We start from the raw sequence: 14,022 nt of genomic DNA on the forward strand, positions 1-14,022 counted from the left end.
ATCAGGTGTTTTAGACAGATACGTGTACCTTTATATATAGGTGACCTTTCCCAATCCCTGTGTCCCATAAACTCACACCAAGGTACACTTATGTTGGTTCTACTGTGCCTCTCCCTTGCCTTCAGCGCAGTGCTGGGTGAGTAAATACAGCCACTAACGGAAAGTCTGTAATCTCGATCTGTTTTCTGCGAATAATGGAATCCTAGACGGGACAAAAACACGCAAAACGAGCCAACATTTTGATCATTTCTGCCATTACGGCGGTGTCACATGAAAATTTTTTTTTGAAAGGATTCGGCCCAGAATAGGTCTTCAGCAACCCATGCTTGCCTTACAAAGCGACTATGCTTGTCGTAATTAAGAGACAACAAACGGGATCGGGTGGTCAGCTCGCATGTCAGCTGGTTCATCATGTCATCGTATCACAATTGCTCAAATCGATACTTATGACGTCAATCTCTGGATTGTGTGGTCCAGACTCGATTATTTACACACCGCCGCCATACAGCTGGGATATTGCTTAGTGCGGCGTTAAACAAACACTAGACCTTACATATACTTCCCTACTGCACAGAGGGAATCAGTGAGTGAGTATGATTTTGTTCCGCTTTTAGCAGTATTCTAGCAATAACATGAGCACAGGCACATTCAACCAAAGCTGCATACGGACGCTAGGGCTTTTTACATCCACCTCACATATCGGGTACCCAGTCCCTGCTGCAAAGGGGCACATGTGAACTACAGTAAACTACGTTTATAACGAACACGCTTATAACGAACTGACGGATAAAACGAACTTACTTTTTTGTCCCAAAAATCTGCTGTAGTTATGCTGTGAATATGCTTATAACGAACTACGGTTATAACGAACAAAAATTAGTTGTCCCTTTGAGTTCGTTATAACCGTAGTTTACTGTATGTCGCATGCCCACGTTTTGACACTTGTGTTTCGTGAAAGTATTCGTGTTTCCACCATCTGGACATCGGATTAGTGTGTTCTTTTTAATGCATATGGTGAATGTACTGTACATTAGGCATAGTGACAATATTGTAAAGACCTGTTAGCACCGTTGGTCCATGGGACCAAGGGTAACAACCCATTCGCGAGCGGTACGATCTCAGCACCTGGCGTTTGCTTGTCCGGGGCTTTTGACCGCTTGCCCACTTCTCCCCCGGAGTATATCTAATCTTCCTTGTCTATTACATGATAGAAATTGTAAATTAAAAAATTAAAAAATGAATTATAAATACATCAAAATTATGGTAGTGTTATTATATCTCAGTTCTCTGGCATTTGGTTGCTCATTCAATGCAGTGTTGCGACTTATCAGTCCAGAAATAATATTACATCCGACTGGTTCCTTACTGTCGAAAAAAACTACTTTGGCAAATCGGAATTAAAAGACTCAGTCAACAAGAGTATGTTCGAGAAACATATATATTGCTCTTTTTAAGGTGACTCCTGCACGGAGCACGTGCACGCTACTTTTGGCAAGGTCGGGAAGTGTATCAAGAAGTCCTGCTGTGAATACGCCACCTACATTTCCTCCTTGTGTCCCGGAGATGATACAGCCTGCTGCTTCAAACGTGATACATGTGGATCTCTGAGTAAGTCAAGGTGTCCATAGGATAGTAGTGGACGCTGATGTCGAGTACAAGCAGTCGTGTACAACACATTGTACAGTATGGGGGAGGCGCTATCTTCCTGAAGAATATCAGTTTAACCTTTTGTTTTATTTCCCCCAAATAGCATCATGTGCATCGATCCACGCATTTGGGTCGCCTCTTACAACAAGCATGATCGCCTGTTACTGTAAGCATGGGATGCTGAAGACCTATTCTATCACGGATGTTCACGGACCCCCAGTCAGCTAAGGCGCCTCAATCAGCAAAGTTATGATCCGTATGGGTATGAATCTAGGTTCGCCTTGATCACGTGCCAGATGTGTCAGCATCATACACAATTCATAGGGGGCACGGGTGGCCCAGTCGTCTAAGGCGCCGTGATTCGCTGTGCAGAGTTTCGACCCTTGGGCACGCCAAAAACGTTTGATTGTGGGTTCGAATCCCGGTTCGCCCCGATTATGTTTCTAGGTTTGTCGGCACCATACCCGTGCTCGTGGGTTTCACCGAAGTGGTAAACGTCTGAGACCTGCATCACTTCGGGCTTTCCTCCCTCATTAAGCTGACATGCCGCGATGTAACAGCAATACTGTTAAAAAGCGGCGTTAAACCCAACTCACTCACTCACTCCTCCCACTTAAGCTGTCCCGCCGTGATATAACTGGAATATTGTTTAAAGCGGCATCAAGTCATATTCACTTACTGCCCAAAGGTGAAAGGTGACTTAAATCGAGTCTTTTTTTTTCTTTATAAATAATTATTTTTCTTCTGAAGCCTCCTTTCCTGCATATTGGTCCATGAACTAGGTATGTACTTGAACCAGGAAGCCACTCCCTGGGCAACACTAGATGAACTACTTGTTTTCTTCCCCTAGGTGGCGGGTGTCCCCACATCGTGTCCCGTGCGTCCTGGGGTGCCCGCTCCCCCCGCTCCACCAGCTACATGCCGGGGCCGGCCAAGTATGTGTTCATCCATCACGGGGAGAGCGGCTCCTGTTCCACCCAGAGCGGATGTTCCGCCATTGTCCGGAGCTACCAGAACTACCACATGGATACACACGGTCAGTCGACGACGTTGTTGTTGTTGTTGGGACGTATACTCCCCAGGGTGCCCACTGGGTCCACCCGGTTGTGCAGTCATGGATGCAGCTGCCGTTAATATTATCGACTGATGTCGGGAACTTTCCTCTATGAATACCAATAGAGGCGTCGACTTACAACATAATACCTATTTTGAGATATAAATCTGTATTATATCAATGAATGAATAAGGGATGTCAATGAATAGAAATGTGGATATCTAAAGCCCACCAGCTTTTATTGATCCATAAAAATGTACATATCCCTTTTTTATATTTCAATATCATGGCAATCTCATTGAAATCAAATCTTATATCTCGCATACGATATCTATCTGCGTTAGTGGTCGAATCGTATCGGGGTAAAATATCTGATTTTAATCAGATTGATAATCAGGGCGAACTTTAGATATAAAAATAGAATTATTGATATTACTAGTTCCTCATTCTACAAGAACAATTACACCAAATATTTAAAAAACCCAATTCATTTAATGCAGTAATGCAGAATCGAGGTTGTAAGCCTTTCATTTGTCACGACCATTAAGATTACAATTCTAGTTTTTAGATATCATTCAGTAGCTATGAATTTAAAATATATGATATATAGCATGTTACTTAAAATTCACGAACAATCGTTTTCATGTTCTTAAATATCGAATTAGTGACATCAATGAAAACGTGATACACTAATTCCTTTTTGAAATATCACATTTTTTAATGCTTTTTGATATGCTAAAATACAGAATAAAATAGTTAAACATTGTTTAAAAATAACATGTTCTGTTGCAGGATGGAGAGATATGGGTACAGTTTCCTCTATATACAACATGTTCTGTTGCAGGGTGGAGTGATATCGGGTACAGTTTCCTCTATATACAACATGTTCTGTTGCAGGGTGGAGTGATATCGGGTACAGTTTCCTCGTGGGCGAGGACGGCAATGCATATGAGGGCCGTGGCTGGGACAAGATTGGGGCTCACACCCAGGGCTATAATTCAGTTGGGCTTGGTAAGTTACACGACTTTGTTTGGAATACGATGACATGCCGGTGTCACCTCGACTTGAATACCTGGTCACACAATAGTTGGTTTGCCATTTACGGTTTCGTTTCTTGTAAGAAAACTGAGATTATTAATATTTGTATTTCAAGGAATGTGCTACAATGTTTTACAGTTTTGTAGACGATAGCTACGCGATATATCCCAGAGAACAATGAAGAACGAAGTGTGGTTTATTTCATGATAAAACATTGTTCTATCATGACGTCACTACCGATGTCATTCGAATTTGGGCTCGAACTTGAAGACGTCATACATTGGACGACGTTATTTTTGCGAGGGAAGTGTCTGGTAAGTTGTTCCCCTTAGATGTAGCTGGGCTACGCAAATAAATGCAGAGGCCGTACGGTCGCATCCAGATCTGGGAGAGATATGACAATCGGTATTAGGAGAAAAGGTACAGATGATCGACGTGAGGACTGTGAGAATATGCGGGAAATGCCAAACTTAACCCACCTGTTCGTTATATGGACTTATCCGATATTTCCGAGGTCGGATTCTATTCAGGGAGTCATCATTGTTAAAATTTGGGTAAATATTTGTAAAGCTTGTACATTTGATCACCATCCTTAAAGAGGCTGAGCATGATGTTGACATCTCATATCAGACATAAAACCTATATTTTGATACTACTACTACTACTACTACTACTACTACTTCAGGAACCCATGCTTGTCGTAAGAGGCGACCCACGGGATCGGGTGGTCAGGCTCGCTGACTTGGTTGATGCATGTCATCGTATCCCAATTGTGTAGATCGATGCTCATGATGGCAGTCACTGGATTGTCTGGTCCAGACTTGATTATTTACAGACCGCCGTCATATAGCTGGAATATTGCCGAGTGCGTTCAACAACAAGCAAAACAAAACAACATATCTCACTCACTCACTCACTACTACTAGACATTTTAATGCGCCTATTTAATGCGTTTAATGAAAGAGAATGTCCCATGGACACTCTACTTCATCAGAAAAAGTCATATCTAATTCTGAGGTCAACAATACATTTTACTGTATTTCAATATTCTCGTCCCAGGTTTCTGCATGATCGGTTCATTTGACAACCACGTCCCCAACGCAGCGGCTCTCAACACCGTCAAGAACCTCATCGCGTGTGGGGTGGGGAAGGGCAAGATCAAGTCCACATATACGCTGAGAGGTCATCGTGACATGAACCAGACCTCCTGCCCGGGAACAGCATTGTACAACCTCATAAAGACCTGGCCCCACTACTGAACAAGCGGCAGCTGACAATAAAGGGATGTAGAGAAATCTACAGGTGTTCCTCATGTTGATTATTAGCTGTCAAAACATTTGATTTTTCAACTTTGTACACCGCTGCACTACATGACAAACTTAAGGAAAAAACTTAATTCCTTGATCCATGAGGTGTTTGCTACAGAAGGTGGTAACCATAGATATATTTAGATATCTGTATTTCAGGACAAGTTGTTAAAAACGAATGCAAATGCCATCGGAATTTTACTAAAAAATCAATATGTGAAATGTTTGTCTTCCTCAATGATCAAATCTATGTAAACTTTTAGGGTGTAAGACTTTAGGCAAGAAGTAGGTATCCCCGTGGGCACAAAGTTGTGCTTCCCTTTTCGCTGGTTTGTTTCTTTATGCCTAGAATCGGAATTTCTGCTCGAGTTGGCAAAGTCAAAACAAAGGAATTTGGCCAAGAAGTTCAATAACCATTAAATAGCCAATTCCCTTCCACTGATTTACCCCCCTAAACTAGACATAAAGGAGACAAGTGAAACCGCCTCGTCTGTTTCATATTTAGATCTTTGCATACAGATTCAGAGTGACAAAAACCTCTCCCCAAGACTGTATGACAAAGGGGGCGACTTCAACTGTCCAATAGTCAACTTTCCGATTATATCGAGCAATATTCCTGCAGTTCCAGCCTTTGGTGTCTATATTTCATAAGTTTGAGGAACAATCGAGCATGCTCTTTCTACCAAGATTTCAAACAGCGTCATATCATTCTTGCTCAGAATGTGTTTAATCAAGGTTACAACATTCAAGGCCTTAGTAAAGCTTTTCAAAAGTTTTAAGGAGCTCAAATGGGGGACATTTCCAAATTTGCTTCATCGGTGACATAAAATGATGTCCAACTCCCTATTTTCTCTGGTAGTGTGCTGCTTTACTTCACTCTTGCTTGACAACCGGGTAAGGATCTTTTCCGAAACGTCGCATCATAATGAATAGAAAAGTTGTCATCTATGAAATAGCTCATCTTTACTGTTACTTATAAATCTAGTAAATGCAAATCAAACAGGTATTCCAAACGATTCGATCTATCATTTTACATTTTGTCATCTTTAGAATCACCGTACAGTAAACTACGGTTATAACGAACTCAAGGGAACCACAAATTTCCATCTTTACCAAAAAGTATTATGTTTTCTATAGGTTAACATATTTATACGGTCCATGCTGAACAAAGATCATCTAGAAAATGCAGTTTCTCTTGTAGCATACTTACTTTCTCAGAAATAAAAATAACATCATCAGCCAACAACAAAAGAACGATTCATGTAAATCAGGGAATAAGTGTCTCCTCGTCGACATGTATGACAATGGGTATTTGTAAGGAAAACACATACTTTATTATGCTCCTCCATCGTTGTTATCAAATATAATACATCATGTCATGTTTACATCCAAACGTCTGAATGCTTATTGATATTCTCTCCGACATTTAACATTTTAAAATAATATTAAGCTCAATATAAGACCAGAAAATAATAATAGAAGTGTTTCAGGTAACACTGACTTGAGAAAGATGGGAAGATAGCTAGGATAATATTTATCTATTTGAATTGTATTATGTAATGCCACGTCAAGTAATTGGTTGTCAACAATTTGTCAATTGTCTTACGTAACCGACATGATATGGTGTAATAAGTAAAGGAGGTTAAAAAATAAAAAAACAACCTCACCAAATACAGAAGCAGTTGATATTCTAAATAATGAATTCCATTGAATTTTGAATTCCAAAGCCCAACTGCTACATACTTGGAGCAGTAAAAAACAAATATCATAAGAGTGAGTGAGTTTTAGTTTAACGCCGCTTTTAAAATTATTCCAGTTATATCACGGCGTGTCAGCTTAATGAGGGAAGAAAGCCCGAAGTAATGCCGTCTTAGACGTTTACCACTTCGGTGAAACCCACGAGCACCGGTATGGTGCTGACAAACCTAGAAACATAATCGGGGCGAACGGGGATTCGAACCCACAATCATAGGTTTCTGGCGTGCCCAAGGGACGCACCCACCCGTGCCCCAAAATATCATAAGAAACATCTTGGACAAGCATCATTTTCAGCAATCCTCTCAAATGAATCTTCATGCTTTGCTATAACCGAAGTATTAAATGTTAAGAAATACAGGATTAAAGAAAATCTGTTTCACTCAAGGTGACGTTAAAGTTTAATACCAATGAAAGCAATTTCAACACACTGGGTGCAGAAATATTGGGTTTGACTCAACTCAACTATATTTTTGGCAAACTACCTTTACGTCTTACACATGTCCAAGAAGAATACAGAAACTGAATCATATTCAACTTTTTACATTTAGAGGTGAGGTGAGGTGAAATGGGGTTTAACGTCGCGTCCAAGATTATTGCATGCATGTGTATGTGCTTGTGTGGCTGCTTGTACTAGTCCGCACTGATGCTGATTTATAGTGCTAGCATACTGGGATACCATACTCCGAGCCAACCAGTCCTTGTTTAATGTCGAGCGCCAGACAGGGTAACAACAAGTACCATCTTTTAACGTCTTTGGTATGACGTGGCCAGGGATCGAACCTACGACTAGCGGACGCGCTACCACTAGACAACGGAGGCGGTCTACTCAATTTTAGAACTTACAAAAGGTTTTTTTTACTGTTTTTAAATGTTTTTAAAAGTCCACAACGGCAACATAGAATCTACCTTTTCGTTTACTAAATAAATATACAATCAGATATGAAAAATAATGATTATCCGACGAGACAAGCTGTTAATAATAACTACTGATGATATTTTCTAGAAATCATGTCTCACTGAAAATAATGAAGCGCCCCGAATCAATCGTCTCATAGTACCAGACAAAATATTTATGTCAAAGAAACACGGATTATTTTAGTCGCGCCCTACATATTGTCCTTTCGTTATCGAGATATGTGAAAGAGCACCTGTGAATAATATTCCAGTAAATATACTGTACATTTTGACACAGTTTACCAACTACAAACATTGATTTCCATTGTTTTGTTTGAATTAGGAAAATGTCAAAGGTAAGTTTAACATATTTCCATGTTACGTTGACCCCACAAAACCTTGCCAAGGGCGGAATTTTGTAAGCGTAAGCCATAGATACACCAAAGTAGGAACTAATCATTTAAAGTGCTATTCGTTAAGATTTGCTTAGATGTTGACCTTGACGTTGACCTCCTATGTAGAGAGAAGACAGAGATAAGAAGTGGCTGTGTCACATGGAATGTTACAGTTCCCGTATGAACCGCGCGTGAATTAACCAGCTACATCTCCTTGCCAAAGGGAGCGATTATTTGATATAACTTGCTGACGTGTCACCTAGCGCAGTTTTACAATAGTTAAAAAAAGTATTCCCGCACTACGATCCCGGTACCAAAACTGCGATAGTGTTGCCATGGTTGATAAAGTACATTGGCCGTCCTTCAGTGTGTCCCGAGCATTAGACAACATGGTGTGAATAACCAGTCTGTATTATCTGCCGAAACAAATTCCAGTTGCCATAAAGGGCATGCTAGCAATGAAAATTATATGGTTTGGTTTGTTTGTTGTTTAACGTCGCACTCAGCAATATTACAGCTGTATGACGGTGGTCTGTAAATAATCGAGTCTGTCCCAGACAATCAAGTGATTGGGATACGATGACATACATCAACCAAGTCAGCAAGCCTGAAAATTATATAAATGGACCCCTGCAAATCAGTGATATGTTAGTCTGCCAGTACAGAGATTCTGCTGCTAAGCAGTGAAGAAGAACGTTTAAGAAATATATTCTTTTTGCAACACAGTGGAAGCAGTTTTAATGTCTCAGCATTAAAATAAATCTCAGCATAGATAAATGCTACTGAGGCTATGACGAAACTCGGGAACTTCAGTCCATAGCAGAAACATCGGCCCAGTTCAAGCAAATGTAAGGTGCCAATGCAAGAGAATAATCAGTCTAGATCATCCGCTCAAACAGATTTCATTTGGCGTAAAGGGCAAAATAGCTGTGAAAATTATATGAATGGACCTCTGAAAATCAGTAATGACAAATGCATAGATTCAGCAGACTAGTTTGGAAGGTGTAGTACAACATTAATCTGATTATGTCGATCAATATCAATACTGTTGATAGTGTACCGCTGCATCGATGTTGAGTATTGGTAGTGTTGATGCTATCTTATCGGGCAATGGAACGAGGGTGATGCACCGATAGCTCGATCAGTTTGTCCAAACTCAGCTTGTCACAAGGAGTGTCGCCAAATTGTAATTGTGAGTGGAGTTGTGTGTGTCTGCGTGTGCGTGTGTGTGTGTGATTGCGTGTGATTGCGTACATGTGTGTGTGCGTGTGTGTGTGTGTGCGTGCGTGCGTGTGCGTGTGTGTGTGCGTGTGTGCGTGTGTGTGCGTGTGCGTGTGTGTGTGTGCGTGTGCGTGTGCGTGTGCGTGTGTGTGTGTGTGTGTGTGTGTGTGTGTGCGCGTGTGTGTAACATCCGGACAAGCATGGTACAAAACACGCAGCTATTTTACTGTAACATTATTGCGATATTGCTGGAATGTTATTAAAGACGGCGTAACACTCAACTCATATATTGTGATTACGAACAAAATGTACAAAGAGTAGCTAGAGGAAGGTAATATGTTGTGAATACTCTGATGGACCAAAGATTTCCGATCCGCTGAAATAAATTGTCTCCCCTAAATGGACTGTTCTCAAAACATAGGGCAGGCCGTGAACACGTTTTTGATGAAACTATTACATCAAGATAAAGGTATTGTTACTGTAATATATTAACCCAGACCCACACCTATTTTAAATCGTGCATGAACAATAGAGTGAGATACGTACGCAAATGCCCATGAAAGGGAGAACCATATTAGTAGTAACAAAGTGAAACAAGCCACGCCTGTCGCTTTATTGAAGAGAATCATGCAATGTACGGTCTACGGTGTCAGCATGATAAAACAGGTTAGCAGGGACAAAAGGTCCATGCTGTCATCTATTTTACCAGGTATGGTTGTTATGGTAAAATGACATGCTTATTAATGGATAATGTCTGCGTTTAAAGTTGTGACATTAAAGCTAGAAATGGCCTTGTGACAGTGGATCATTATGTCGAGAGGTGCACTCTAGTCTCCACCCATCTACATGTGCTGATAGTTCAGTTTAGTCATGCAACGCAGTTGGGATGGTCAACTCACGCACTAGACAGAAACCTCACCCTTTCCATAAAAACTTGAAACATAAAACTATTTCTCTCTCTCTCTCTCTCTCTCTCTCTCTCTCTCTCTCTCTCTCTCTCTCTCTCTCTCTCTCTCTCTCTCTTTTAATGTAGTGGTTAGTCGAAGCAAACAAGTAAAATTCATCTCCTGTCCCTTGAAGAAATCGGGTGCTCCTCAATCTGAAGCTCCACGCTTTTCACACATCTGTTCATAACAACATAAATACAACATTTATATGTCGGGGTACGATAACACACAATCAGTCAGCGAGCCAGACCACCCGATCTATTTACTCGCCTTTTACGATTAACATAGCTTAATGGGGACCAGTGGTAACCCGGGATCCCCACGGCGTATATGTGACATTGAGAGTAAGGTGTCTGACTGCTTTCAACAGTATTGCAGTTTTGTTACGAAGTGTAAGGTTTAAAGAGGGAATGGGTCCGACTTAACTGGCAGCCCTAGCATAGTTTAGCAAACCCCTTCCCATTTAAAAGTAACAACAAAAAGCAAGGTCCATTGCACGATTCCTACTGTATGTCCGATAAAAGCGACAAGACCCTTTCCATCTTCGTGAGAAATCTCTGCTGAAAGCGATTCCGAATACATCATGAGATGTTTGTGAAACAAACATGATGATACCAGGTTTTCGCGAGCTTGTATCAATGAATCACATTCCAAACACAAGCAAACGCAGACCAAATATACACTGAAACATGTGGTGCAAGTCATAACAGTCATTCACAACCCACCTTGTCTGTCTTTCTGTAAACTCACATTCAAATTATTTTTTGCGTTTTATCTATCTAGCAAATTGTACAAATGTGTATTACTAATCTCGCAAATTGTATAGCGTTTTATGTGTCTATCAGATTGTATTATGTGTATTATCAATCTAGCAAATTGTATTGTGTAAGGGAATGAATCAATTAATGGAATGAATCAATTTATGAATCACATCCCAAACACAAAACCAGATCAAATATTCACTGAAACATGTTGTGCAAGTCATAACAGTCATTCATAACCATCTTTGTCTTTCTGTGACCTCAAATTCGATTTAATTATGTGTTTTATCGATCCAGCAAATTGTACAATGTGTGTTATCAATCTAGCAAATTGTATTGTGTTTTACACGTCTATAAGATTGTATTATGTGTATTATCAATCTAGCAAATTGTATTGTGTTTTACGTGTCTGTTAGATTGTATTATGTGTATTATCAATCTAGCAAATTATATCATTAGATTGTATTATGTATATTCTCTATCCAGCAAATTGTATTATGCGTTTCATCTGTCCAGAAAATTGTACTACCTGTTTTATCTGTATAGCAAACTGTACTGTGTGATTTATCCGTCTAGCAAATTGTACGACATGTTTTATCTGTATAGATAACTGTATCGTGTGATTTATCCGACTAGCAAATTGTACATGTTTTATCTCTATAGGATACTGTACTGTGTGATTTATCTGTCAAGCAAATTGTACTACGTGTTTTATCTGTATAGCAAACTGTACTATGTGTTTTATCCGTATAGCAAATTGTACGACATGTTTTATCTGTATAGCAAACTGTACTACGTGTTTTATCTGTATAGCAAACTGTACTATGTGATTTATCCGTCTAGCAAATTGTACGACATGTTTTATCTGTATAGCAAACTGTACTACGTGTTTTATCTGTATAGCAAACTGTACTATGTGATTTATCCGTCTAGCAAATTGTACGACATGTTTTATCTGTATAGCAAACTGTACTACGTGTTTTATCTGTATAGCAAACTGTACTATGTGATTTATCCGTCTAGAAAATTGTACGACATGTTTTATCTGTATAGCAAACTGTACTACGTGTTTTATCTGTATAGCAAACTGTACTATGTCATTTATCCGTCTAGCAAATTGTACGACATGTTTTATCTGTACAGAAAACTGTATCGTGTGATTTATCCGACTAGCAAATTGTACGACAAGTTTTATCTGTATAGCAAACTGTACTATGTGATTTATCCGACTAGCAAATTGTACGACAAGTTTTATCTGTATAGCAAACTGTACTATGTGATTTATCTGTCCAGCAAATTGTACTACGTGTTTTATCCGTATAGCAAATTGTACTGCGTGTTTTATCCAGATAGCAAACTATACTATTTGATTTATCCACATAGTAAATTGTACTACGTGATTTATCTCTTTAGCAAATTGTACTACATGTTTTATCCGTATAGCAAACTGTAATATGTGATTTATCAGCATAGTAAATTGTACTATGTGATTTATCTCTCTAGCAAATTGTACTACGTGTTTTATCCGTATAGCAAACTGTACTATTTGATTTATCTGTCTAGTAAACTGTACTATGGTTGATGCATGCCATCGTATCCCAATTGCGTCAGGTCCAGACGTCATATAGCTGGAATATCGCTGAAAGCGGCGTGAAACACCAAACAAACATAACATAAAGACAAGGTCTTATTACGACTCAGGGCACTAATTACAACGTTCAAACCAAACCCGATAATGGCCCGATTTCATTCTTTCTCAATCTGTATCTGCTTCTTGTCGCACATCAACACCGAAATACACCGAGTGTCAGCTACGGAGATTTGCCCTTCCCTTGTGTTACTTGCTAGTTTCCCCCAACATAAGAACAAGGAACATGTCTGACATTTTGCCCTGTCTTGTATAAATCATGTACATCCAACACATGTATGTCAAAGGTTACTATCAAACAAAATGTGGCTCTTGTAAAGGCGTATTTGCGTGTAAATTATCGCCTCATTTGCCACATAAACCAGACGCATGCGCCCACTTCTGTCACGACACGTCTCGCAAATAGTATATGTCATCCTGGGTCAAGCACGTGAAGATACAAGCAGTTCATGTTTATTTGTTATTTTCTTTATATTTTTTTAATAAAGGAAGTTTGTTAAACAGCAATTAACATCCTCTATTAACGTAAGCGACAGGTAGCTGAGATGAATAAGTAATTTCATTGTAAAGAAGGCAAGGTAAACAGAAGCTTGACAGGGAAGCATGACACAAACGACGTGTCATTATTAAAATGTCTCTGAGTGAGAGCCAAAAAAACCTAATTATTATTGTGGAATAATTACTACTACAATATTAACACCCACAAAATGCCTTCAACAAGTGAATGCGGTGCTTTACAGGAATAGTGCGTAGGAAGTCAATGCGTATGGTGATCAGTATACACATAAGGGATGACATGTGTCAGAGTAAATGCACACGTACAATCAACACATTTAAGCGAGACAGAAGCGACATCACTACAGTGAAAAAAGTGAAGAAGTTGAATTTTGATACCCACTGGCCTAAAAGCAATCGAACCTGGTTCGATTCTTTCACGATGTAGCCATCTGAAGCGTTACGCTCCTTCTTATAGCTTCTATCAAAAATGGGCATATATTCCTTGGCTATCTACAATGGCAAATAACTCTCTGATGTATTTGCTACCTTCGTGTCGTGAATACTGTGACTGTAAGTTACTCCTATCATCATGTACATTTGTAGTGTAATAAGTAGATGACGGAAACTCTCTGCTCATTGACTTGTTCGGGACTTCCTGCTGTTTTTAGAGGGCGTCATCAACGTTATACTGTGACAAAGCGATGTGTTTATAGATTTATAATTGTAACAAGGAAAAGCTGAAAATGTGTATAAATCGCTGGCCATTTCAGGTTGTAGAACAGCCGTGATCGTCTAGTGGTTAGGACTTTGTGTTGTAGCCGCAAGAACCCAGGTTCGAATCTTCGTCTCGGCAT

General features: G+C 39.7%; 1 protein-coding gene across 1 annotated transcript; it reads left to right on the forward strand.

Annotated features, from left to right (window-relative positions):
- The first annotated feature begins 33 nt into the window (after positions 1-33).
- On the forward strand, positions 34-5,034 carry LOC139456457 (peptidoglycan-recognition protein SC2-like). The gene is made up of 5 exons (XM_071238183.1): positions 34-136; positions 1,456-1,608; positions 2,498-2,683; positions 3,599-3,712; positions 4,799-5,034. The coding sequence occupies exons 1-5, from the start codon at positions 91-93 to the stop codon at positions 4,996-4,998; spliced, it is 699 nt and encodes a 232-aa protein (XP_071094284.1). The 5' UTR covers positions 34-90; the 3' UTR covers positions 4,999-5,034.
- The last annotated feature ends 8,988 nt before the right edge of the window (positions 5,035-14,022 follow it).

The sequence above is a fragment of the Haliotis cracherodii genome, unplaced genomic scaffold (assembly GCF_022045235.1).
Source record: "Haliotis cracherodii isolate W230 unplaced genomic scaffold, xgHalCrac1.p SCAF_11, whole genome shotgun sequence".
Classification (NCBI taxonomy): Eukaryota; Metazoa; Mollusca; class Gastropoda; order Lepetellida; family Haliotidae; genus Haliotis; species Haliotis cracherodii.

Excerpts from the sequence above, each read along its gene's own strand:
- LOC139456457 (XM_071238183.1), top strand. The coding sequence starts at position 91 with ATGTTGGTTCTACTGTGCCTCTCCCTTGCCTTCAGCGCAGTGCTGG. Across the intron at positions 1,609-2,497 it reads TGATACATGTGGATCTCTGA|GTGGCGGGTGTCCCCACATC; the intron begins GTAAGTCAAGGT and ends TTCTTCCCCTAG. Across the intron at positions 2,684-3,598 it reads CTACCACATGGATACACACG|GGTGGAGTGATATCGGGTAC; the intron begins GTCAGTCGACGA and ends GTTCTGTTGCAG.